Source organism: Aquila chrysaetos, chromosome 10 (genome assembly GCF_900496995.4).
Source record: "Aquila chrysaetos chrysaetos chromosome 10, bAquChr1.4, whole genome shotgun sequence".
In the NCBI taxonomy this organism is placed as follows: domain Eukaryota; kingdom Metazoa; phylum Chordata; class Aves; order Accipitriformes; family Accipitridae; genus Aquila; species Aquila chrysaetos.
The window spans coordinates 31,225,452-31,252,971 of NC_044013.1; the positions used below are offsets into that span (position 1 = coordinate 31,225,452).

The 27,520-nt window shown below is 45.3% G+C and overlaps 1 protein-coding gene and 1 long non-coding RNA gene across 15 annotated transcripts in view; both read right to left on the reverse strand.

Moving 5' to 3' along the window:
- Window positions 1-27,520, reverse strand: part of TSPOAP1 (TSPO associated protein 1) — a 74,252-nt gene that overhangs the window by 11,486 nt on the left and 35,246 nt on the right. For 8 of the 14 annotated variants that reach the window (XR_003925318.2, XR_003925319.2, XM_030027695.2 and 5 more), the window contains 17 exons: window positions 24,866-25,049; window positions 24,311-24,531; window positions 21,869-21,978; window positions 20,156-20,265; window positions 17,870-18,685; window positions 17,196-17,347; window positions 14,969-15,562; window positions 12,690-12,992; window positions 12,205-12,384; window positions 8,126-9,253; window positions 7,392-7,518; window positions 7,090-7,241; window positions 6,734-6,902; window positions 4,538-4,609; window positions 4,124-4,162; window positions 2,993-3,096; window positions 967-1,038 (listed from right to left, as the gene is read on the reverse strand). Coding sequence is in view for 12 of the 14 variants with exons in the window: in XM_030027695.2 (XP_029883555.1) it covers window positions 967-1,038; window positions 2,993-3,096; window positions 4,124-4,162; window positions 4,538-4,609; window positions 6,734-6,902; window positions 7,090-7,241; window positions 7,392-7,518; window positions 8,126-9,253; window positions 12,205-12,384; window positions 12,690-12,992; window positions 14,969-15,562; window positions 17,196-17,347; window positions 17,870-18,685; window positions 20,156-20,265; window positions 21,869-21,978; window positions 24,311-24,531; window positions 24,866-25,049 (4,533 nt within the window). In the remaining 2 variants the exon portion in view is untranslated. The remainder of the gene's footprint in view (window positions 1-966; window positions 1,039-2,992; window positions 3,097-4,123; window positions 4,163-4,537; window positions 4,610-6,733; window positions 6,903-7,089; window positions 7,242-7,391; window positions 7,519-8,125; window positions 9,254-12,204; window positions 12,385-12,689; window positions 12,993-14,968; window positions 15,563-17,195; window positions 17,348-17,869; window positions 18,686-20,155; window positions 20,266-21,868; window positions 21,979-24,310; window positions 24,532-24,865; window positions 25,050-27,520) is intronic. The other 6 variants (XM_030027694.2, XM_030027692.2, XM_030027690.2 and 3 more) reach the window with 5 other exon arrangements.
- Window positions 5,724-6,725, reverse strand: LOC115346959. Its single transcript, XR_003925321.1, has 2 exons — window positions 6,187-6,725; window positions 5,724-6,056 (listed from the first exon to the last, which is right to left on the reverse strand). It is a non-coding gene; the product is annotated as an uncharacterized LOC115346959 (long non-coding RNA).

Genomic DNA, 27,520 nt, shown 5'->3' on the forward strand with positions numbered 1-27,520 from the left:
CAGAACAATTCAGACCACAAAAACACAGAAGATTGTAAAGGAAGAAAAGATGGCAGCAAGCTGTGACAAATGTATTCTAGCAACATGGTCACTTCTACAAACTCAAAAAATTTCCACTGCTATCGTGGAAGCAACTGGAATATGACTGTGCCACAAGCTTTCTTAATGGCCTTTGATTTGCTCTGGTATTTATTTATTTATTTAAAGAATGAGGTACTACTGGTACAATGTCCTGTAGGCACTGCCTTAATGCTTACTGAGGTCCAGAGCTGCAAACCAAGCTTGTCTCCAGTTCAACAGCAGGTGGTTGGGTAAGACAAAAACAACCCCAGCAATGTTGTTTGGCCAACACTATAAAAGAAGCCTAACAAAACATTCACGGTGATCCCCTCGAGACTTTACCTGCAGCTGAACCTCAACTTTGATGTGTGAAGACACACTGCTTTCTGTGCAGGAAAAGGTGGATGATCCAAGGGCTAAGGATCGTGTCTTGCACACAGCTCGTTCGCAGGTACCCCAGGTATGCAGAGTAAATTAAACAGATACCAGTTCTTGTTGAAGTTGATACACTGAAGTATGGCCAGATGGGGGTCATCATACATTTTTATTCTTATGTTACCATTTTAGCCTCCTGCCCTGGATAAGACCATGTGTCTGAGTGCTTGGTGACAAACCAGCTTATAGCAGATGGTGATTCAACTGGTGTACGTACAGAAAAATGCATCCTAGGCTTTGGGAAACCTGCAGTCGAGTTCTGCCAAGAAATAAACTCAGAACCATTTGGGTATCGGGTTTACAGGCAGAGCATGGACTGCCAGAAACAATCTGCCCTGCACTAAGCAGATACGGGTTTATTTTTTTTCCAAAAGCAGAATATTTTGTTCCCTGATTTCTGCTCTCCTGCCACTAGATGGAATCCAACGATTTCAGATGTAGCCACAGGACATTCCCAACCCCTGTACTTACATAATAGAAACCATCGTCGTCCATGGACCCAAATACAGTGATAATGTCCCCAGCACTGAAAGTCAGTTCAGCCTGCAAAGAGCAACAGAACAACGGTCACAGGAGAAGCACTGCCTGGAATTTCTCACCAGAAACACAAGGTCACCCTGGGCTTCTTGCACAATCTCACCCTGAGGGAGGGAGACCACTGTGTTAAGACTTGCAGGACCAGGATACAGAAGAGCAACTGAAGTGGGTAACCATGGAATTCAATGCTAAGGAAGCATTTCATAAATTAAGACAAGAGCAAAGCCTGTTTCTTAAATCAATTTTAATAAGGCTTCAAAATAGTACCTACCACCTGTTCTGGAAAGGTATGTTGAGAACAAGCTGAACAAGCACCAGAAATACCTTTCATTTCTTTAAATATAAGTACTAAATCCCACTCCCTTGGATGAGCCTGTTCTGTATGCAATGCTCAGGGATTAATCACTAGCAGGAATGCATACAAATGGGAAGATTTGACCTGTAAACAGAACATTACTGCACAACACACGTAACCCTTCACCATCACATCCATCTGTTCTGTCAGCCACCCCAGCATGCGCTCCATGGAGCACAAGAGCGAAGACAAAGGTGTAAGCAGTCTCTTCTAATGGAAGAAACTGCCCAATTGCAGCAAAAAAGCTGCTCTAAGATACAAAAGGTAGAGTCTCCGAACAGGCTGTGTTCCACTCAAGACACACTGGCTTTATATGTACTTCACAGAAGTGTTAGCTGGAAGGGACCTACCTCTAATATATTTACCCTAGTATATCCCTAGTACTCGATTTATCTCTGGAGGCTGCGGCTTCCTCCTGTTGGCTGTGAATTACTTTGTTCTAGCAGAAAGACACTTGTAGGGAACTTCACTCACAGACATACAGAATGGCACAGCTGATCCTACTATGTCCTCGTGCAAGCTCACAAACAGCAGCTGCAGCCTTCTAGCAGAACAGGTGACCAAATTTTCTGGGAGTGTGAACAGGGAGCACCTCCAACAATGCAACAGAACTGCACCAGCTTCTTTCAATAATTTGAGCTCTGTCCACAGGGAAGGTTCTAGGAAGACTGAATCACTGCAAAAAATACAGTCATCTTCTTGTTGACAAGGGCTCAAAAGTGTTCTTTGGCCAGATACATGCTCTCATTGTATCCCTCCCAAGATAATCCACCATCCCTAAAACACTCTGTCCTCAGAAGCAGGCTGTCTTCCTCATGAGACACTCAGTTTGGGAGGCAAGCATTACCTGAACTGTGCCACCTCTTGGCCATACACTCCCTTCCAGATGCATGGAAAGAATCTGAATCCAAACCCCATGTTTATGTTTGCTCAGAGTAGACTAACACTGCTATGGAAGAACAGAGAACAGACCATGTTCTAATTTAGAAAGGGTTTTTGCAGAAAGGATTCTGCATTGCAATCTTTCCACCTGAAACGACTTACCCACAAAAATACTGTTTGGATTGTATGTAGGGACTGCTTGAAAAGCAAGAACTTAGAAGACTGGTCCATTAAACTGGAGCTAAGTATTCTCTCTTGAACAAAGACCTACACAGGTGTTTAACGCAAAAGACATGCTCATCTTAAGTATCAGAAGTCCATTCAAACCCTTAAGCAGGTTTTTCCTTTTACCAGAGTGTGCCCTGGATCAGTTGTTAACAGCAGGGGCTGCTTCCTCCTGCCCCAGATCTGCTTAGTCCTGTCTAATCACTACGAGGCCATGAGATGCTCGCATAGTTTCACTGAGACACATACTGAAAATCATTAGGGGCATATTGCTTCATAGTCTTCACAGATAACTGAACACTGTTATCGGAGAACACATGAAAGAACATATCAGCAAACTCTACATTTTATGACTTCAGCCAACCCCTTTTTAGCAGTAATATTGCCAAGCTATAATTGTCCCTATTTTGACTGAAGTGCTAAGTGTCTTGGGATAGAAGAAAAAAAAAAGAGAGAGGAAAAAGAAACCTATAAAAGGAGTGAGGAGCTGATTGTTACCTCTACATCTGCATTTGGAGAGCTCTCCTTAGGGTTATAGTCAAAGACAGCCACCATACTTCGAGGAGTCAACAGTTCAGCTTCAAAGTCTTTATGCTTCTGTCCTGCAGGACAAAAATAAACCAAAATATCCTGAGCTGGAAGTTCTAGGACAAAATCCCAAATCACAGCAACTCCTTCACCATTCTTGGAGCAGACTGAGCAAGAAGAATACTAGGGGGAAACTGAATGGGAGAGACATTTTAGAGGCCTTAGGGACATTTGGTGAAGCAGTTTTCTGACCTCTTATATCACCTCACAAGCACAAAAGTGGGGACATCTCCCCATTCCAGCATCCTGGTGTCCTGCCTATATATGCAGGAATGTTTTATTTTATGTTTTCTATTTATACACACACACATATATATGTGTATATATATACACAAAGGACAGCAGTCTCTTTATAGTGTCTCAAATGGACATTTCTCCTTCCTCCACGCAGTGATATGTTATTGAGCTACAAAATTTATCCTCCAAGTGCCAGGGGAACAGCAAAAGCCCTGGACAGCATTGGCCAGCAGCCCAGCCACAGCAGCACAGAGCTCAGCACAGACCTCATCATTCAGGGAACATGCTGCACTTTCACAACCACCTGCCGGCTCAGCCCCATTACTTACAGACCTGCTCTGAGTCTACAAAAGCAAAGTCTCATGTTACAGAAAATATACATTGTCTAGTCTTTCATCTTACAGATTTAAACCCTGCTTCAGGTCAACACTGGATGGGCTAGCAAGGGGTTTGCAGGCTTAGCCTCTCTGGACATCAACAGATGACTGCACACTTAAGCAGAGTGAGCACCCTCTCAAGGGACCTTGGATTTGAAAGACCATGGCATCAGATGAGTAAGAGATTTCCCTGCTCCTCCAAAGCACAACCATGCGTGCCCTCCACCTTCAAACACTCCCTGTTTAGTCAAGGGCCACTGCACCCACTACTAAATTAAAAAAACTAAAACTTCTTTTGTAAGAATGACCATTTTCTTACAGTGCTCTGAAGCAGCACTAAAGGGTCTTGCATTGGCCCTTGACCGCAAAATGCATCTGTATTAAAATCATGCATTATCTACTCATAGTAAGAAAGAGCAATTCTCACCTGGATGAGACTTGTACTTCTCCTGTTTATCCAGCCCTGCTGGGGGAAGAAAATGTCTCATCAGTGAGAGTTCATCTTTCAACAGTGACCACAAGACACAACTGACAAACAACAATAAAAAAAACAAAGACCAAGGCAGCAAACAACAGAAGCAAACTGTTCATGCAACTCAAAGTCTACACCAGTAACCATGACTCAGGGATGTAACAAGAAGCAGAGGTCAAGCTCCAAAACTATAAAAGACATCACTGTTGTTAAAAACTTAACACCAGCACAGGGATGGGCTCTCTTTCCACTTCCTAGCAGTCGTACAGAGACAAACATCTGAGGGTCCTGTAAGCAAGTAGTAAAAATTCAATGCAGTATGTAATCCTATTGCAAAAAATCAAAGAGGAAGCAGTGGGTGACACAGACCTTTCTTGGAGCGTCTGGGTTTTGGAGGAGGGACGGTTTGGCGGCGTGGAGGTGGAGAAAATGTGCCATTTCCTTAATAAAAATCCAAAAAAGCAAATAAATAGACAAGAGAAACAGACAGTGAATGGAAAGTGAAAAGCATCTTGAAGAGTGAACAGGCAACACAGTAGCATGACATGCCTCCCCTGGGAAGCAGACACCATGATTTCTATGGGCAAAGCCCAAATCTCCATTTCTCGTATGTGGACTCAGATGAGGCATAATCCACATCCCAAATACACACAGAAATCCACATTGTATTTATGCCCATTAGCCATACCACAGTAGACATCAGGCAAACTTTGCTGCACTTTATCTTTCAGAAGCAGCATCATAAGGATAAAATAAAACCTTGTACCCTTAACACCTGAAAAATGCCAGGTGAGGTGCACCCCATCAACTCAGGTAGGAAGGGATCTGTGAAGGTCTCTAGCTAAAGCTTCTGCACTGAGCAAGGTCAGTACTGGACGAGTCCCCAGATAAGTCTGCAGAATGAGTTCCCAGACCAACCCCTCCAAGGCATTTTCTTAGTTACAAGGCTGTAATATGGGTTTACGGCAGCAGGAAAACAACAGAGGTACATACAGCCCGGCTGCCTAAGGAAACAAGGTTTACTTTCTGCACGCATGCATAAGGTATGTTGTTCTCACTACCACCACCCTCCTGAAAATTTTCAAACCCACTACGTTTCATGAAGTCTCAGAGCTATTAAGTTCTTTTACTCTTCTGAGAGTACACAGCAGGGCAGGGGACAGAGAGTCTTGTGTATCCACATAGGGAAAAAGGCCACCACAGGCATCTAGCCATCTCTGGGCGCCAGAGGATATGTGCAGGAAAACATTATGAATGTCCCAAGTGCAAAAAAAGCCTTACTCAAATCTCTCCTCTCCCTAGACATGGAAGAGGCCAAAGGACACAACCTACCAAAAAAATCATATAGCCACAAAGTGAAAACAACAGGCTCCTTTGACCCCTGTGCTCCTCAGGATCAACCTTCCAGAGGCCCACATTTAGGAACTGGGCACTGTCAGCCCCTTAGCCTCTAGGGCTGGATACTGGGTCTCACAGCAGGGAAATGGAAACAAGTTGGATTGCTTCTTTTTTTTCTTGGGGTTGGTTTTTTGTGGGTTTTTTTTTGCCTCCACTGCCTGTGAGAGGCAGTGGAAGAGCTCAGTCAATGTCAGGGCTTACTTTTGCCATCAGACCCACACTTGTGCTGTTTTACACTGCTGAACTGGTAGGGAAATAGGTGCCAGCCAAAACCAAGAATTTCCTCTTGTTTTAACAAGTGGAGCAGGTCAAACAATTGCCACTGGCAGCAGAGAGTACACAGGGAGGTGCAGGATGAGAGATCGGAGGGCTAAGGGACAGGCATTGGGACACCAATATGTTGACAGCAGTCTTGGGTCAGCTCACAGCCACTGACCTGCAGCCCAAGCTGTGATGGCTGCACATCCCAGGGAAGGTTCCTCTCTTCCCTCTGAGTACACAAGTGGGAAGAAACAGGAAAGTCTCTGCAGTGCATAAAGCACTGAACCATGTACTTCAGGGACTGAGTAAGGAGGACCCCAAGGACCAGGTCTGCTCCTTGTACAATCCTGACTGCCTACCTTGCTTTCTCACACCCTTCCTTCCCCATGAGTCTCTCCCATCTTCCTCCATTCCCACGTCACAGATTCTCTCACCCAAGAGCAGAGTCACCCCTATGGGTTCAATTACAGACTCGCAAAACAAAGGAGAGAACACAGAAGTGAAAAGTGTTGTTAACAACCTTCAGCTGCTCTTCAAACTTTTTGTTTCCCCTTCTCTAGCGAGGATCAGCCTCACTCACACTCTGTGCTGAATTTACAGACACAGCACCTCAAGCACAGAAGCAGCTCCAGCAGCTGCAAATGCAGCCTTGGGCAGCGCTGTGCTGCAGTAGAGCCAGGTATAAACTGAGACCTCAGAACACCTGCCTCCCTCATCCATCAAGACCTCCCTGCTTACTACTGCAACAGCCACTAAACAAGCCTTCGGATCCTGGAGACCAGCCCTAGAGATCATTTTGGTGGGCTGCACTGGCCACACAGCTTGACAGCATGACTGAGCTTTCCACGTTTCAGCAAAGAAACGTGCTGACAATAGCACAGCACACACATAAAGGAGATACAGTACCTATGCTCTCCATTGGTGTGTCAGCAGGCAGGAACCCTTGCTTCAGGAGCTGCTTCTTGATTTCGTTATTCTCCACCTGGACTTCTGATACCATGTTGCAGGGAATGTACCCCTCCCTTCCTGCACATTCACCCCTGTAAAAGCCATCGCCATCCTTGTCTCCACATACCTGCAAGGGAAAAGACAGGCCAGAGACTGTTTATGCTACAGGGACTGAGATGCACAGGGAAAGGACAAAGGGAAGCTAAGGAAACTCCCAAGATGAAGGAGGCTCTGCCTCCCAAGGTTTATGCTGTCCCTGGAACATGAGATTGATCCATACAGAGTTGGAGACATTCACTAAGGTGTGCTCTTACTTTCAGGATCTGTCCTTCCTTAAATGGGAGCTCCTCTTCTGCTGCATCAGGGTTAGGAGACATAGAAACAGGATCGTAGTCAAAGAGAGCCACAAATACTCTAATGCCATCATCTTCAACAGAGGTTTCTGAAGCAGTGCTCCTTGGAGGACCTGTGTGCAGACAGGGGACACACCAGAGATAACGTCAGCACCGCCCCCCTGCCCTTCACAGCTCAAATACTGCCTACTAGCCTCCCCCCTGCCATTTCCAACAGCCTCCCTCTGTCCTGCTGCCCAACTCTCTCCCCCTTGCCCACTCACCTAGACTAGAGAGCAAAGGTTTCTGCATTTGGTTTCTTCTTACGCTCTTGTTCCCTCTTCTGCTGGGAGCCTGCCAGGCGGCTGCGCCAGACAGCTCCTGGCCCCTAGGATCTTTATTACCGGACGCCTGCAACAGGAACCACCAGAGAGTTAGTAGCAGCCTCTGCCTTCCAACTCGCGTGAACAGCGCTCAGCCCAAACGCACTCCACAAAGAGCAGTGCATCCAAATGCAACATTCCTCTTCAGGGACACTCTAGAGCTGAAAATACCAAGGGAGTTGGAAAACAGAACTAAGTACAGGCAGGCACCCTGCCAGGCACATGATGATCCCCTTGGTGAGCGTGAGGATGCAGGAAAGGGCATTTCGCAGGAAGGCAATGACATTACAGTCATCATCTACACAAAGCTTTCACAAATCAGCTTATTTCACCAGCGATTTTCATTTGGGTCCCACAGCCTTCTGCCATGGGGAGGAAGACCCAGTGCGAAAAGGAATACTGCATCGATGACACTCGGTCAGTTAGCAGGAAAAGCAGAAGCAGCTAATACAAGAAAAGCCACAGAGCAGCACAGAACTACAGAATCTCTCAGATATTCTTCCAGACAATCCTAGAGGAGGGTCCTTTCTCTGGACAACACTGAACAAAGCAAGATACAGGCAGGCCAGGGAAGCAGAGGGAAGCTAACACCACTGCAAGCTGCTTCAAAGCCAGAATAGGAAAAGTCACCCAACCCTTTTGTGCAAGGAGGTGTTACGTATTCCCTTCGAAGGATGTTCGAGCCTCCTTCTCCAGCCAGGTGACTTACAGTCCAGCTCCCAGCCCTGCTCCTCAGAACTGCTCTCACATCTCAGTGCTTCCTTCTCACGGCAGAAAAATCGCAGATGCTGGCTTGGAGACCCAGCCCACTCCATACCCTGCTCTTCCATCATCTCCAGCCTGGTCAGGTCCCTTCTGCCATCCATGTAGGCAACCTCAGATTGACTGGAGCAATCACTCCAGTCCCCCTGACAGCTCTGGGACCTTTCTGGCCACAGCCTGCTCTCAGGAGGGGATGCACAGGTTGAATCCTGATCATCTTCGGAGTCATATTCAATGTCTATTTCCAGGCTCCGGGGGCTGGAGCAGTGTGTTGACATAACAGCAGGTTCTGCAAACCCTGAAACCACTGCTTTCATGTGGTTTTTTCGTAAGGCGCCTTGTCTGGCACGACTGTACATATCAAACCCCTCCTTACTACCAGCACTGCTCACAACATTCAGCTCCTCCCTGAGGCTAGGAGCTCTGTATAACCCACCTCCCATCTGGCTGCAGTTGCCCAGCAGACGACTGCAGTGCTCTGTTAAATCATTCTGTCTCTTCCTACCCATCTCAGGCCGACTCCGGATCTTCTCTTGATAATTATTTCCCTTCTTCTTGCTCCAAGTGGGACTTGTCCCAGTTCCAGACTTCGGGTCGTTCTCCTGGTAGCCCCAGTTCCAGTTTGCTGCCTTCTGACTCCTGGCCAGCTGGACAAAGGCAGGATTCGCATGGTCAGCATCCCCTCTGCTCTCCTTAACACCATGCTCCTCCTGCAGAGTCTGAGCAGACAGATCTTTGGAGGTATTACTCCCATCTGCCTTCAGAACTGGCTCCTTGATGTTGAGCAGCTTCTCTGTTCTTCCTGAATGGTAGGTAAGCGTTTCCAAGGAGTCTTGAGGGTCTGCCTTTTCCTCCATAACACACTTCTCATCCTCATCTTCATCCTCATCCTCAGTCACTTCAGGGATGCTAAACAACTTCTTGCTGTGGTTCTTCTGAAGTGGGAGCTCTAGTATCCTCTCCAGAATCTCCTCATCGCTGTCAGTATCACAAAGATCCATCTGTACCCAGCCCCCGAGAAAAGCCACAGCCAGGACAAGCAAAGGAAAAAAGAGAGGAAATAAACATTAAAAAGAGAGGCAAAGTTACAGCTGATTCCCTCCCAGCACAGCAGTATGGAGCAGCGACTGTGGTCTGCAGTGAAGCAAGGGTAAGAAGCAAAAGAGAGCAATGGGTCTTCTGGCAAAAGACAATCAGATGAACTAGCAATGCAGCAGAAAGCAAGAAAGGCCAATGCATGGAAGAGCTCCCTCCCAGCCTCTGCCTCTACACACACAACTATCTGCAGCACCTTTCAACCTGCCCACTTCATTCCCCACAGCTTCAGCATCCCCAGTCTGGGATGACGGGGCAGGAGAGACACAGTTCCTCCACGGCTGTTCACTGCACATTAGAGCTGATTGGGTTCCTCCCTCCACAGGGTTGAGTCTCACAGCCTGTGCTCACACAAAGACCCACAGTCCTCCCTTACCTCTCTGTCCTCGCACTGGAACAGAAGGAAGTGACCCTGTGCAGCAAGACACCCCTTGGAGATGTTGCTGTTTTGGGAGGACCTTCCCTAGGACCTTCCCATCATCTGCCAAGGTCCAACTCTACAGTAGCCTGCTGTCTGCAAATCCAGGTGACCAGAGTTGCCACAAATACACATGAAAACTCTTTACCTCAAACGGGTCACACAGAATTGTATTTCACTTGTAGCCAAGTAAGAGCCTACCAGGTTACATAAAACTTTTGAGAAAACATTGCTGAATTCTGAAATTTGTCTTGGAACAACTGTAGAATTTATGTTTGGCTCCTACTACATTCACACTAAAAAAAAAAAAAAAAAAAAAAAAAAAAAAAAAAAAGGAAGAACCCCAAATGCATAGTGTAATTTAGGTTGGAAGATACCTCTGGAGGTCGCTTGTTCAACTTCCCTGACAATTTGTATCACGGCATGTTCTAAAAACATCTAGAAATAGTTTACAAACCATATGTAGCTATTGATGTTTTAAGCTACAGGCATGAGCAGGCCTGTTCAGAGATAATTAAAAACTGAACCATGGGGCGGAGGGGTGGTGGGTGAAGGCAGTTGTAAGCTGCCTACTGATTATTCCAACCTCCATAACTTTTTCCAAGCAAAAGTTGGTCTTGAATTATATTTAGAATTGGTTGAAGGGGCCTCCAGAGGTCTCCAGTTCAATCTCCTAATGCAGCAGGACTGCTGCCAACAGTAAATCAGTGTCTTTGCTTAGCTGAGGCTTGAAAACGCCAAAATATGGAGATCCGCCACCTCTCTGGGGATCTGTCCCAAGGCTGCACCACCCTCCTGGGAAAAGTTTATACTCATCTCCAACATGAACCTCCCAAACAGCAACTCATGACTGCTGCCTCTTTTTATATCTGCCATGAACAAGACAACTTTGGCTCTCTCATCCTTTTAATCATCCTTCAAATAGTTGTAGGCAGCTACCAGATCTCCCAGTAGCCTCCTCTTTGCCAGACCAAACAAGCTCAGCTTCCTCAAACTCTTTACAGGACATGCACTCTAGGCTCCTACCTTCTTAACACCAATTAGGAATAGGCAGAATTTATAAATGGAACCACAAAATAAGTCCAGTAAGACTTATTTTAGCTGTTTACAAAGTTGTGACTTTTGCTTTTGAGTTTTAATACAATAAATCATTTCAGAAATTAAACAACTTATTTGAGGTTAAATATTTTAAAAGCAGTACTCCTCCATTCTTCCACCCCCCCAAATCCTGCCTGAGAAGCCTTGAGATAACCCAAAATGTTACTAGATATGCAGAATCCTAGAAAACAGCCCTGCTGAGATCTGGCCAGCTTCAGTCACCATCTTCCTTCACTCTGTAAGGCAATGTTGGGAGCTCTGTACCCTAAAGCTTCCTGCCCCTGATGCCCTCTCCCCATTCAGCATCTCGTCATGCTCACACCCTCAACTTGTCACTGCTAGAACAGAAAACAATCACTTTATCAGGTCAAGAAGCACCAGTTTGCTCAACTCAACAGGATGTGTGTGGGGTTTCAGTGTTTCTTTTTCAGAAAAAAAAAAAAACAAAACCCAAAAACAAAACCAAAAACATTCAGACCAATAAAACATCCTGGAAAAAGAGACAAAGAACAACGTTCTTGACTGTTCTTATTTCCTCTTTTCTCCTTCCAGGGAAACTGTTTTTCTTCCTTTTTTTCCAGTGCAATCCCAACAACTGGAAGCCCTTTCAACAACTCCTTCCCAGGCAGCCCCAGCATCTCCAGCCACCAGGCTCTGCTGGGCCTCCTGACATGCTGCACTGCAGGTACAACCTCCCCACCTGGGAAGCAGAACTCCCTTCAGAAGGAGAAAAGGAGCGGCAGCAAATTTACTCCAGAATCATTACACTGTCTGCTACCGATCATTTAATGCTCACCAGACCCATTCCATCTGTGCTGCAGACTAGCAGCCACACGGGGCAGCATCAACAAAGTCCAGATGTTCTTTGGTCACATGAAAAAAATGAGGGTGTTTTCTTGCTACACAGCCATATCAAATTTCCTGCAAATCTTTCTAATTTCTCAGTCATTCAACCTCAATACTTTCCCTCATGCACGTTGGTACAGGATCTACAGATAGGTGGACTTTACAGATTCCTATGTGTTCACTGTTTATATCTATATTAAGAACTTGATCAATAGGATTGATTTTTAACCCTGGGTTCTAAAGTTCACATTACATTGTGTGTTTTTCCAACTAATTAAACCCTGGGTATGTTCATTACATATAAACACCCTTCCCTCTCACAAAGAACTTGCATTTTTACTAGCTTAAGACAACACTGGGAGTAAAAGCAGAGCAGGCAGGAACTTAGCCAAGCACTGTTGAGAGCACTGGGCTCAGACCAGCACCTCCTCCTGTGAGCTGATGACATGGGATGGCTGCACTGGCTCCCGCAAGTATTAGTCTGCTACAAGTTACCTTTTCCCCATTCTCCTGGTAACATGACTCTCTCTGGTCCCATTTCTTCTCTTCCAGAGCTTCTGAAGACAGTTCATCTTCTTCCTCCTCTTCCAAAATATCTGAAAGGTCAGAACTACGGTTGTGCTCAGCAAAAAGGGTCAGCTGTCGTCTTCCCATTTCAGACGTTTTTTCTTCTTGCTATTGAAAAGCAAAACACATTTCCTCAGTCCTCTCAGGCACTCTATTTCAGCAACAAAGTAGCACTTTACCTTTCTCTAGTACACATGCAGCTAAAGTGTGGCAGGAAATAAATTGGGTAGATTGGGCAGCACCCAGTGCAGCAATTGGCAGGTGTGTACGCACACACACAGACGCACAAAACTGGCAGACATGTTTTACAGCCAACAGAAGAACAGTACTGCATAAAATTGTAAAACCTAGGGGTGTCAAATACAATCCACATCCCTCCATGGGCAGAGACGTTCAACCAAGGTTAAACAAACCTCTTTTTTCACTCTGGATATTTCTTTCATCACCTCCTTGCCAGAAGACAACCTCACGAACTCCTGGCAGCTGCTCCCTCCCATGCTTGCGTCTTGGAAGGTGCCCTCTGTCCCCTCAGCCTGGCTGGGGGAGGGTGGAGGCTCTGGGCTCAAGTGCTTCTCCTTTGCCTCTTTCTCTTTTTCAGCATTGGGACCTTTTGGTGACTCTTCCACAGAGCAGGCATGGCAGGTCTCCATACATATCTTCAGACTACTGTCAGACAGGCTTTCCAGCTCTGGCGCTTTGGTAACAGATTGCTCCATCTGGGAAACAAACCAAAAAAAGGTCATCACAAACAATGAAACCTGGGGGACATATCATGCAATACTTGTGCACCAAAAGGAGGCCCTTACCACCCCAAACCCTGATACAAACTCTATGCGTTCTGCGCTGTTGGCATATGAATATCTGGGCAGGCAACTTGCACCTGGGAAGGTTGGCCAGTGCTGGAACAAACACTTCCCTGCCATCAGCTGCAAGCAGACACACAGTCTTTCCACTGCTGCAGCTCTGGCCACCACACACGGCTCATGCAAGCCACAGAAGTGTATTGACAACAACTAGTTTTAGAGCAGCAAGAAGAAAAAGAGCCCAAGCTATACAACAAGGTCATTTCCCACTCTCATCTGCCAGAGGAATACCCTACCCACCAGCTTGCAGGTCAGCTTGAGCTGGAGGTGAGCACAGTACCCCAGCACTTCTTGGAGCTGGTAAGGACTGTGAAGAAAAGGGGAATTAATGAAGAAGAATAATCACAGAGAGTACAACTGCAAAGACTCGTGGTTAGGTCACCTAGTTGGATTACAGAAATTTTAAATTTTCATCTGTTTTCCAGTCAGTTCAGTCTGGTGTTTAAGAAAACCTCTGGGAGATGGAGGAGTGGAACCACAGGAACGAGGATGGTAACACAGGTGGGCCTATCATCAGCCACCCCTTTCTCTAAACCTCGCTCTAAAATAAGGCAAACTCCACTGTATTTTGCAATGGAGCACAACCTTGTTGTTACCTACTAGGCACATTGTGAATATATTTACAGGATCAGATCCCTAGGGAGATTTAGATACTGCAGTGCCTAGTTTCTAAATGTCCCCTGGGGTCAGGCAAAAGCCAGACAGGTCTAGGTCTCATGTTTAACCTGACAGCTAGGATTCTTCTGCCTTGTTTCTCTTTGCTGACAGCCAAGTGAAGACACACATCTCAAGCAAGAAGGACGATTTGCAACCTGGAAGCACCCATTTCACTCCACTGACTACAAAGGAGGCACAGCGACCCACCCATGTGTAACCATCTAACACTAGACATCTAAATGTGGGCAAATGAACAATTGACCTGAGGTACTGTGAGAAGCAAATGACCAGGGGTTGAAGAACGATGATTCAAATTTTGGACTCAACATCTCAATTCTTCTGTGTATTTACCTGGCTTTTGGTCTTGGGCCCACACAGCTGCTGATGCTCCAGCAATTATCAGAATTCTTCCCCACTTTTGTCTAACTCTGAGCTTTTGCAAGCTCACACTGCCAGGATTAATAAAGTCATGCTGAATTTAACAGTTTGAAGCACTCCCCTGAGTCCCTGATGTCAAAGGTCAGAATGGGAAAAAGATTCTTTTTCTAATATAGTACATCACACACCAACAGGACCCACTTCCTTCTTGTCACAAAGCAAGCACCTTAATAGATCATTTTACCTGTTTTCTTATGGGGCTCTCAGACATGCTCTCCACTGCCCTAAAAAAAGCCCTGAAAGCACTCACCCACCCTACAGGATTCCAAACACCCGATGTCATGACAGTTTGCCAGTTCTTCTCCAGACATGGCTGCCTCGCTGTGCAGTCCACTAAGGTGCTTCACTGTGCTAGAGTGCCTGCTCTGCCTTGCACAAACCCACTAGACTGGACCCCTTCAAGTGAGAGAGCACAGCAATGCCAGACTAACATTGACATCATCACCAGTGGGAACATCCTTTTCACCTTCTCTCTCTGATGAATTCTTGCTTTCCTGACTCTATTCCTGATCTGCTTGCACACATGCGGTCAAGTGGTGAGTTCATCTGCTCTTCCAGGTACGCAATAGCTGCCAATACTCCCTGACGGTTTGCCAACCACTGGATGATGGCCCAAAGGCAACAGTGTGTCACAGAAAGAGAAAGATGCTCAGTGGCGTTTCATTCCATTCCCAAAAATGATCCATTCTCCTTCCCAGCACATGTGGTACTGGGCAGGAGATGTATGCACTTACCTGCACCTCCGTCCCTTTGCCCAGGCCTTGCAATTCTGCTTCCCTTGAAGGGACAGGGTCCATGCCCTCACCAGGGAGCACTGTGCTGCCAGCCTGCTGAGGAGGCACAGTCAGGCATTTCTTGTCCTGTGCAGCGTCCGATCCCTGTGGGGAAGTGCCTAAAGCCTGCACCAAGGAAGCGCTGGGAGAGGAGATGTGCGGCGGTGAAGAGGTTTTCTCTGGCAGAGATCGCACTGAGCTGTCGTGGCTAGAGGAGAGATCAGTCAATTTGGCATCTGAGCTATCAGTGGGAACTTTTTGTTGAAGCAGGAGTGCAGCCATCTGGTGCGTGGGTGGGCTGCGTCCAGGCAGAGAGCCCCTGGGTTCTCCATGGGGCAGTCTGGAGGTAAAAGTGGTAGAAACAGCAGCATCTGAAGGTGAAGAGTGGTGAGAGGCTCGCAGCAAAACCGAGGAAATCTGGGCTGGAACTGAATCCACCGACTCCCCATACAGAGACATTGTTCTCACAGAAACCTCCCGGCACACCTGGAACATCTGAAGCTGGGACAAGTCCACCAGGACACTCCCAGCTGTTGGAGAAGTAACTTCTATCACCTGCAAGCAAAAAACACAGGGATCAACTATTTATTGTGCACAGCTCAGCCCTTCTGAGAACAACAATTCCTGAACCCAAAGTTAATGACAGGTCCCAAGGCTCTTGAGAGCAGGCATGCAGAATTCTCACCCTTCTACATAACGTCAGGGAAGAATGAACAGTAAAGAGAAACTGTTACCATAACCAGATATTCTGTAAAATATGACTATATTCCCTCCTACTCCAGTTTTTAACTCTCTTTGTTCCCTATGCTTTAAAAGGCTACCCCCTTTTTTGGCCCCCCTTTCACCTACCTTCCCAGACTCCTCCTTTTTTGACCTGTGTAGAGGAAAAAGCATTTCCATGGTAAAAGAGCAATCACTCAACACAGCACCACTCTGTTTTGCACTGTGCTCCTTTAAACAGCTGTGGCTTGCCTCTCCTGTGGCCAATGGTACAACACCATGTGTGCTGAAGATGGCAGGCCACTTTTAATACAGAATATCCTTGGGGGTTCCTTACCAGTATTCATACTGGACCCTGGTGTGTTTGTACACCTCTCCCTTTGCCTGCTCCTAATTTAAGAAAGGGCTAGAAAACTATACTCCTCATAGTCCAGAGGCAAGCCCCAAGTGGTAACAAGGTTGTGCACTTGTACTCCGTCCATGCCCTGTGGCCTCATTGCTCATTGAGCTCATTGCTTCCCCAAGGATCAAGCTAGTGCCTTGTCGTGGTTTAACCCCAGCCAGCAACTAAGCACCACGCAGCTGCTCACTCACTCCCCCCCCACCCAGTGGGATGGGGGAGAAAATCAGGAAAAAAGAAGCAAAACCCACAGGTTGAGATAAGAACAGTTTAATAGAACAGAAAAGAAGAAACGAATAATGATAATGATAACACTAATAAAATGACAACAGCAATAATGAAAGGATTGGAATGTACAAATGATGCGCAGTGCAATTGCTCACCACCCGCCGACCGGCACCCAGCTAGTCCCCTGAGCGGCGATTCCCGCCCCTCCCCCCCCACTTCCCAGTTCCTATACTAGATGGAACCTCACATGGTATGGAATACCCCGTTGGCCACTTTGGGTCAGCTGCCCTGGCTCTGTCCTGTGCCAACTTCTTGTGCCCCTCCAGCTTTCTCGCTGGCTGGGCATGAGAAGCTGAAAAATCCTTGACATTAGTCTAAACACTACTAGCAGCAACTGAAAACATCAGTATTATCAACATTCTTCACATACTGAACTCAAAACATAGCACCGTACCAGCTACTAGGAAGACAGTTAACTCTATCCCAGCTGAAACTAGGACATGCCTAGGATGAGACAGAGAAGGCTGACACTAATTGTCGTGTTTTACTAGTGAAGGGTCCTGCCACATGAACTTTCCTGGCTTAGTTATATCAAGAACACATCAAAAATCTGGACAGATGTCTTTTTTGGTGTGCATCAGTCAAAACAAACAGCCCAGACATTGTCCCTTCTCTGATAACATTCCTTTCCAGGCCAAGGACTGTCATTGCCTCCTCATGGCCTGCTTACTGGATCAACCTTTCCAGGTCCTGAGGCTCTGCAACTGCCCACTACCCCTGCACCAGCCTCCAGCCACCCACCTGCACAAACGTCAGCCTTACACAGCATCAGCACAATACCTTCTGTCCATCCGCATACACAGCGTAACCAGTGACTCGAATTCCATTGGAAGATCCTTCGGCATCAATTGTGACAGGTAACCAGCTGATAACGAGGATACCTGGTGAGGGACCAGCTTCTACCTGGACATCCAAAGGAGCATCAGGTGTGCCTGCAAGAGACCAAACAGATTTTCCTCTTGCTTACCTGACTAGAGCATAAAGCTAAACTAAACCCTGGTTAGAATCAAAGAGAAAACTCCCACACCAGACTTGCCACTGCAGAACTGTACTAGAATAGCCAGGCTAGTCTTGGGAAATGATAGACAGAACCAGAGAAAATAAGGTGCTCTTGTTCTGTGAAAGCTTTAATGCGCAGAAAACAGAACTTTGCAAAAGTAACTGAGGCCAAGATGCAGCCACCCTTAGAAAAAGGTCATGGCAAACCAGATCTTCCATGCCCTGAGAGCCATGCTGCTCAAATCAGCAAAGGAGATGTCTTCCCAGAGCAAACAAAAACAAAAGAGAGAATAAATTTTTAAAATAAAGGAAAAAAAAACATTAAGACAAAACAGTACAGCATCTCAGGCTTTGAGAGCTTCCCTTCACCCCAAGGCTTCATAGCGAAGTAATGACAGAGCGCACTGCTCCAAGCACTCCATGCATAGTGGCAATAGGCATGACTGCTCTGATACCTGCTAGCGGGGTAGTGAAGTGTATCACAGCTGAGTTCTGCTCCTGCGCCTCTGGGACCTCTTCCCAAGGTGTTTTCAAGGGCCGGGCCTCCAGCTTGGCAACATACCGAGTGCTCGGCTGCAGGTTGCGGAAGGTGTACCAGTAGACCCCAGGTTTTGTTATGTCACATTCCTCCCCATTGAGATACACTGCGTGGTTGTAATTGCTGTTGCAGGGAAGCCACATAACCTCTGCTGACGTGGCAGTGACGCTTCGGACTTTCAGCATAGTTGGTGCCACACAAAAATCTTGCCCCACAAAGAAAGTGCATCGCAGTTTATCAGAGCTGCCTTGCTCTGTCACACTCTGCACAGATACACGGTAAGCCTTTGTCTTTAAATCCAGCTTTTCAATCACTGCTTTGGTCTGAAAGCCACTCTTCACATTTTGACGTAGCTCTTCATCCACATAGATGTTGTAGCTTTGTACGTCTGGGCAGCCAGCTGGCAAAAGTGGTGGTTCCCAACCTACAACTACACTTCTGGCAAGCTGCTTGATCAAAGTCAATTTTCTTGGGTAAGGCACTGCTGTATGACTAACAGGTTCCTCCTGGTCTCCTTCTGCTCTACTGGCCAATGGACTGATGCTACTCTCTTCAATGGAGAAATCACTCTTATCTCCACTGCTGGTGCTTGCACTGACAAAACTTTTCTCCTGGTATGAACTATGGGTGAGATCATTCAGCTCCGAAGGCAGAAACGTCATGAGGTCATCATCTGAAACTCGCTCAACAAAATTGGAGGGGACCAGCCCTCGCCGGCCATCCATCAGCTCCCCTAAACAAAAAACAGGAAACCTGTTACTACTGCACCTACCGTTCAACCTTCACAGTGAAGAAAATGTGACAACACCTACACTGGGTCATAACTGCACTGCAGTCAGGAATGAAAAAAAAAAAAACCTCTGGAAGGTTATTCCTGTCAAAGCTTCCTGCATTTCCTAGGGCTTCTCTAGTTAGATCCTAATGGCCATAGTGAGAGGAATCACTGCTCCACACATTCCAGAGCCAACTAACTAGAAAGTTGTTTTGTGTAATTAGCTTAAGGATTTTTCCTTCTTCATTACCCTACTGTTTCTCATCACAGCTTTTTCACTAACTTAAGTGTCTTTTTCTAGCCTTCCCAAACTATGCAGATTGATGATTTTGTCTTCTCCCAGCCATACAGATTTGGGTTTTGTAGTACTTCCTCAAGAAAGTCCATCTTTCCAGCTCTGTATTCAGCTCTGGCCTTCTTTTTAGTTCCCTCTTTTTTTATGCTAGCTTCTGTAATAAAGATGTCCCAAAAGGACCCATGGGGACGACTGATACCACAGCACTCTTGGTACGTGTAAGAACCATCAGATCACAGTCAAATGAGCAGTGTGTAGGGATTGCACTTACTTTCCCCTTTCAAACTCTACCTACAGCAAATCACTTGAAAGCAGGGAAAGCAGAAAACGTTAGTAAAGAATAACATTTTTATTCTTTAAACAATAAACAAACAAACAAACAAATAGATAAATACGTGAGAAGCTTGGAAATAGAAAGAAAGAAAAAGCCAGAACAGTCAAAGAGCAAGCAGTGCAACATGGCATGCATTTGCCTCAGCTCTTGCAAAGCACCTCAGTAAATTAGGATCCTTCATCCCATTGAGTAAGCCAGCTCCACAAAGAAACTTTATTACAAATTTACAGTCCACAATTCTTGGTTTCAATTCCATTTGCCTATTAGTCAACCAGGATCATGTTTTCAAACATGCCAAAAGAGAAACACACTGTATGACACCAAATAGGATAACAACTGATAAGCAGTTTGGACTGCTTATCTTATACCCTACTCTGCCAAAAGAGCAAGAGGCATTCAGGACCATCAACTGCCTACAGTCTCTGGCTCACTATGCAGTCACTGGAAAGAGGGAAACAGACCATCTGTAGAAGGTGCCCAGGGCTGACCATGTTCCTCTCCATGGCTACAGAGGAACCATATGGGCACAAAACCTGGAGCTCTGCTGAAAGCAATGGCAAAATTCCCGCTGAAATCACTAGACCAGGATTTCATGGTTTAGACTTAATTTAATCATGACATAAATAAACCCTTTTCCAACAGAATCTGCCCTTCCCTCTAACAAACTAATTTTCGACAGAAAATCTTTATCCTGGGGTTTCAAGATTCACTGAATTCATCCCTTTTTTTTTTTTTTTTTTTTTTTTAAGAGAGATCAACTCTTCACAGCAGTTCAGTCACATTTCATTCTACCGAAACGCACCTTCAAAGAAGCCATCTTCATCCACGTCTCCATAGATGTAAATATATTCTCCAGCAGTCAGCGGAAGCTCTGCCTCTGGATTTTCATTAGGTCCATCAAAAGGATTGTAGCTGAAATATTTACAATATGAAGACTTACTTTGTATAGAACTTTCACAGCAACACATTCAAGCTGTGATATCAGCTTACAATTCACTGGGACTGCATCCACTTTTTGCAAGCTGCAAATTCCACAGACAAAGGTCAAGACTCTAGTTTATGGTTTATATATAACTACTAACATATTGCTCCATGTTCAAATAGCAGCTAGCAATAATTTTCTGAGAAGCAGAACAGATGTCTTGTGATGCCTGAAGGAGCAGATCAGAGCGACTCAAGAAAGTGTTTAAAAAAAGATTTGAATTACCTAAGTGCTTGCTGTGTTTCTGAGTGTACCAAGTAGGTAAGTCATAGGACTCTGCATTTCTAAAATAGGCATCCTTAAATTCACCTGTACTCTTAACTATTTTATGTAGATAGCTCTCTACATTTCATGTACTTAATAGTTTGGAAAAAAAAAACCCAACCCGAACAAAAAAAACCCAAAGCATCGAAATACCCCAAACATTTAAGGTACACTTTATCAGCCATACAACTGTCATGGACAAGCACAGCACAGAATCTCAAAATTCTCATGTTTAAAACCCTAAGAATGAGCTGATTTACGCAAGAAGAAAGTTACATGAGTGAAGAAAAGGTTTCTAGCCTTTTTCTTCATAATTATCCAACCCTCAGGATCCAAGTTATACAACTCTCAGTGCTGTAACTCCACATTTTAAACAGCAGTCCAAAAGTTCCACTAGCATGAAAATGATAAATACATTGGTGACAGGTTTGGGACTCCAAGCAGTTCTAACCTGCCTACCCAGGGATCCTTGAGCTAATCAGAAGGCCTATCACAAAAAAATGCCTCATAAAAAACCTTGTTCTTTGCAAGCACCTGCTGCTAATTCCTGCTTTTTAGTCTTTAAAAGGGATTTCAACATGCCAAAGCAATGTTACCCTCTCTATGAGCTGAGTGAGACCTTATGGGTCCAAGATTCTGACATGAACACACAGATCACATTTGATCTGCTCCTCACAAGCACAGAATCATCCCAGTTCTCTTTTTCCCAATCGACAGTCTAAAAGCTGAAGGGTATGCCAATACTTTTTGAACTGGAAATAGCTAGTGGCCATTGTTCAGTGGATTGCAACAGTTATCAGAAAAATCTGGGTTTATTCTGTCCTTTTTTTTCTTTTTTTTTTTTAAATTACAACCAGAATGATTTTGGTCAAAAACTTTAATTCAGGATTTCTGGGCTGAAATTTTCTTAATCGTTGGAATAAGATTTTCTTGGAGAAAATTTCTTGGACTATTCTGGAGAAATCTGACATTTCAAGGAATGTGTCAATTCAAACTCAATTTTCCATCCAATATCATATTAAAAAAAAAAGTTTCACACAGTGCTGTTCACTGAACAACAAATGAGCTTACTATGTTTTTGTTAAGCTAAGCACATTGGATTTGCTTGTGCAGGAAATAACAGGTCTCAAAATCCTATGGAGGAATAAGATACATGGTCTAACTTAATATCCACCCCTAAGAGTGGTGAGAATCCTAGAGAAGAGTGTAAAGCAGGCAACTATGAGATAACCCGTCTAACCTCATAGACCACAAGAAATGGCCCAGTACCTGTATCGAGCTAAGAACACCTGGAGCTTTGCAGGGCCTTGGCTGCCTGGCTCTGGCATTAGAGAGATGCTGTCAACATCCAGTTCTTCCATTTCGCTTGCAGTGTCCACCTAAAAACATTAAAGATGAAGGATATGGTATGGCCCAAATCAGAGTAAAGGAACACTCAAAGGATTCAAACATCAGTGAACAAGTCCTCTAAGCTCATGTATTGTGCCAGTCTGGCCACTGGGCTAAGGACCATCTGGAAGAATGACTTTTATGGTGAAGAAGTAGTAATAAGAGGGAACAGCTCCACATTGCGGCTTCAGGAGTTCCAGTCAGACGTTAGGAAAAACTTGCCCAGGTGGACGATGCAACTTTGGGACAGGTTCCCGCTGAGGTGGCAGATCTCCATTCTTGAAGAACTTTAGAGCCTCAGCTTGGCAAAGCCATGGCCACACTGACCTAGTGTTGGTGACAGTCCCACTTGAGTAGGACATTGGACTAGAGACTCTGAAGGCCCCTTCCACCCTACATATCCGTAATTCAGTATATTCATTTCTTGCCACCTCTAAATGGTAGTTGTCCCTGTGTGCAACAGGGTAATCTGAACAAAGGAGACCTTACAGCTCTATTAGATGTCTAAGTCTCTAAGTGCTTTTGTTCAGGCAGTTCCCCTCCAGCACCTGTAAATACTTCAATATGATGTTTATGTACTTTCAGAACATTAGACAGAGCTTTGGTTGGAACTGGTAGGGCCACCTAGTCCAAACAGCTGGCTCTGATAACAGCCAGTAGCATGTGCTGAAGGAAGGTGTACAAGAGACAGGGCAAGCATGATACTAATTTTCCTGGTATAGCCTCTCGCTTTCTAGCAATCAGCTACTTATGGACTTCCTAAACTGGAGGCTGTACCCTGAATGAATTTGGTGGCTCCTGGCTGAAGCACCTTTGAGAAATTTGCCTCAGTCTTTTTGATCCCATTGACATCTTGGAATTTTACATCCAGTGGCAATGAGTTATGTAATGCAATCATATCTTTTGAAGAAATGCACTTCCCTTGTGTTTATTTGAAATGGTGCCAATGAACGAATTCAAGCTGCCTTTTTAAAGCAGACCTCAAGGCAAATGTATTATTGATGAAGACCCATCACAGGACCAGAAAACAAAGTAGGTATTTTTTCTAGTATACGACCTGCCAAAGTTAATCTTTGAGAGTTCAGAGCACCTTTTCAAGGCAGCGTACTCCTCATAATGCAATCTTGCATCATGTCCTGGGGTAACAAACACCTGCACCCTGTAACACCCAAAGGTAGATCCAAATGGAGTAGGTTTTAGTAGCCTGGCTAACACTGGTGTGTTCCCATAACCATGTGTTGCTGAAGCCAAATGCTCTACACACTGGCTCTTTTCCAAGGATCCCATGCCGACCTCTGTAGGCACTGCTGGCCTTATGTCTCCATGGAGGCATGGTGGCTTCCAAGCTTTCTCTTGAACTAAAAAATAGTAATTTTTCCCACTACAGAATTGATAATAGTCACACACCTGTTCCTCCCCAGGTGTGATCTTCACTTTGACTCTGACCATGACAGCTTCTCAGAGTTCTTACACAGTGATAGGCACTGCCTGCCATAGCAGCATCCCTTCACCTCGGCCTCGGTAGCTCAAGACTGCAGTGTCCTCCGCATGTACAATGAGGTAGTCCATGTGGCCTCAAAGCTTTTAGCACTCAGGAAACATCAGCGGACCAAAAGAGCAAAAGCTGCCTCCCATGCCATCACACCCAGCCCCACTCGCAGCACTACTTTACTCTAAATTGTCACATCAAGTGATGTAAAGCAGGGAGTATGAAAGACTACTTAAGTGAACCCTACAATACTACGTAAGAGCTCCTAGGGAGGAGAAGCAGCAACCGTCTACAAGATCTTGGTGACACAAACAAGCAAAGCCTATTAATTTCATTCCTCTGCTTGCACAAACTCAGCATCTTTTCATGATTTCTTTCACCAAGTAAAATTTTAATACCTAAAAACACCAACAAAGAGGTTTGAGCCCCTCACCCACAGCTCAAGGCCAAAAATAGTATGGACCCAGTTCCTCAGCATGCTAAAAGTAACAGTTTGTAGCCTTTGTGTGTTTTAATGGTAGCTGAGACGTCACAAGGAAGCTTAGCAAGAGCTTTCCTACACTTCCCACCAACTGACCTCCCCTTCTCTAAGCTCCCAGCCCTCTGTCTAGCCAGTTGTTTCCTTCCTGGAGCACAGCAATATGCTCAAATGAGCATTAAAGACATGGCTATCCAAGGCATTTTCAATTTTTTCCTACAGCTTTTCTCTTGTTTTTCCTGTTTTCTTCAGGCAGCCAGGAGGGAATGAATGCAACACTACTGGTGCTCTCAGCAATGCTTTTATTCCCTTGTGGCTAGAAAGCACAGGCCACAGAGGGGACTTCCATACTTACCTCTGGAGTTGGGCAGGATTTTGGACTGTTCTGCATGGATTCTGATTTTGAAGAGTTTGACTGAGATTCCACTTTCTTGACTTGTTTCTGAGAACCGGTAGCAGCAACCGGGGAGCCAAGAGTGGCATCAGGTGCCCACTGTGACGACTCCAACTCATCAGTCTCTTCATTGTGAACCTTCTTCGCGCTCTGGTGAGTGAGCAATCCAGGAACAGTCGATTCTGCAATAAAATATCTGTCCATTACTTTTAGCCACAGGCAGAATACAAGATCAGCAGTGAGCATCACAATGAGCAAACACCCTTTAGAGTAGCTCAAGTCTCTAAAAATGTGACTCATGTAACAGTGCAACAGACTGGACACCCTGGGCTCTCTTTGGTCAGAGAAATGCTAAGTTCTCTTCATGACTACAAAATGAAACAAAGGTATCTACAAGAAAGAGAAACAGAGATCCCAAAAGTTAACTAAACATTTGCATTATTTCCTTTACACCTTTCCATTTACACAAATAACAACTCATTTGTCAAAACACTCCCAGGCATCTCCAGCAATTACCCTTCTCCCAGTGGGGCTGTGGGGTAGAGCTGCACAGAGCAAGAGGAAGCTCAGAAGTCACCAGCGTAGAGGTGAGAAGGTCGATTTTTCCTGTTTGAAGCCGAAATTGTTTGAGTTCCTGAGACAGGAGGCTGAACTGCTCTGTTTGACTGCGACACTGATCTTCTAGATCTTTCACCCGGGCCTGACAGGAGAGACACAACATGAGGCACAAACCCATATCAAAACCACCAGTGAGGCTCCAAAGAGCATTTGCCTTTGCTGCATATTTTCAGTGGGTCTCAGACTCCCAAGAACCTAAAGGTGTGCCCTGCCCAGGAATAGTAATTAGGAACTGGCAGCTCCGCAACTATAGTATCTTTGAAAACCTGAAACTCATCGTCTATGAGGAGATTCACTGCAAGCTCAATTAGGAATTATCCCCGAAATGCTGGGTTTGAACTTCAATATCCTATCCAAGCCCTGCACAAGACCAGATGAGATAAGTCAAAGATAAATAAGCCTTAAAAAGATTGAAAAGGCTTTGCATGTTTATTGAAGCATTAAAATCACATCTGCAAAAAGAATTGCTCTACCAATGCTCTATCTCATCCATCACTCCAGAGGCTCCAGCGAGCTCCCAAAACCTTACCCTGGCCTCCCCACCATTCTGGGCAGGACTCCCGATTGTCCCTCCAGATCTTGGCTCCTCCAGGCACTAGGAAGGGCAGAGAGCATCAGCACACTGGCCTGTGTTGCAGAACATTTCTTTGATGCGGGCAGTCCACACACTTTGCCACCAGGTCCTACAGGGTTGACTTGCTCCAGGAAAATTCATGCTGAGTACAAGAAAGCTACATCTGAGCAAGATGAGATGCAGGGGAGCCTTGGGGAAATACTATGGAGAGGGAAGGACACATTCCTACTAGAGATCCATTTGTATTTTATAGTATTCTCTTTCTACCATCGCTAGATCTTCCCCTTCCAAAATATTGCTGAGTACTGGCTGTCCTTACACATCCCCACATACTCCCTAGTTGCAGGCATATCAATTCCCAGGAAAATGCAACTGTTCCTTTCCCTCTTCTCACTCCACTCTTCCACTGTGCAAGTGCTTATTCTGGCTTCCTAGACAGGTATCCTTTGTAGACCCTGCTCATGCACTTCAGGTGAGAAGTAAACAAAAAGCATTAGTGCTGGATGGGAACATATCATCTAATCAGCAGTTCTTCAACTTGAGTTAATGCAGACAATATTTAATTTGGCATTAGTGCATCTGGCTGAGGTACAGGCTCTGCCTTGCAAGAGATTACATTTGTTCCCTTTTGTATCTTTGGGCTGAGATCACACCAGGCTTTGCAGTCACTCGTCATCATTTTGCATAGGTAAGATGCATCAAAACAGATGACTGCACGGTGCTCTTCAAAATTTTCCATTCCACAAAATGTTTTTGAAGTGTCTTTTTCTCCTTCCAACTCAAAAAATAAATCATGCCTTGAAATATTATGTGAGACAGAAAGTCTGGGTTTTAGGCAGCTCTAAAAATAACACATCTGACCTGGAAAAAGCTTTCTTTCTGATCTCAGAGTACCACAAAATCTTTCTAGCCCACTCTCTGCCAACTTACAAGGGTGCATTTTTATTTTCTTGTGACATATCTGTTTTAAACATGTCAGTTTATCACTTGTTTCCTTCACAACTAGCTAGGTGCTCTCAGTCTTTAAGGGAAGCCTGGTGAAGTCTCTGAAGTCTAGCAAAAAATAACTGTCTATGAAAGAGTTATGAGATGCCGTGAGCAACTTCCAGAAGTGTCTGCATTCTCCACTTGCTCAGAGACAACTCCTTGTTCACTAAGTCACGTTGTACAGGATTCCTCTGCAATCATGACTGGTTGAATTTACTTACAGTTAAGACCTTTCACATAAATGCTTCTCCCCTACACATTACATCTTAATAGAGAAATGAAACCATCAACAGTAAGAACAGTTGCACTGGATCAAAGTAGAGCTTCGCCTAGACCAACATCTGTCCCCGATCCCACCTTGGGACACAGCCTACGACAAGAGACAGGTACAGAACCAGGACCAGAGACAGTTTTTCCATCTTGTCTAGAGACCTGAGCCAGCAGATGCGTCTGGATATCGTGTTTAATAGCATCATAATAGTACCTTGGTTCTGTAAATTTATTAACCACAGTTTAAATCCATTTATACTGGTGGTCAAGCCAATAGCTTGGATAATCCACAATTTAATTCGGAGATACCTAATTAGTCAGGCGTCTTTCACACCTTGTGTTATTCAAAACAACATACAAATATCCCTTAAGTATTACTGCCGCATCATACACAATGCAGACTTCTAGCAGACTTCTCACAGAGGTTCACACACAGCTGGGCAAGCAGCAAGTTTCCAGGGCACTGCTAGGAGGCAGGGGGATAAGGAAGAGGAGCCTAAGGACATGGCCAGGAGCTTCAGGGAACCAGCAGGAATCAAGCCCCAGACACAGAAGAGAGAGGAGACTTTTGTGTCTATGCCCAACCCAAAACGGGGAGAAAGGGGCCTCACACCAACTGAGATTGAATAGCATGATTACCAGAAGAGGCTGCAAGAGCAGGGAGCAGAGCTTGGTGGGGTCAGTTTAACCACCAGTTCAGGAACTCACTCTGATTTTCCACA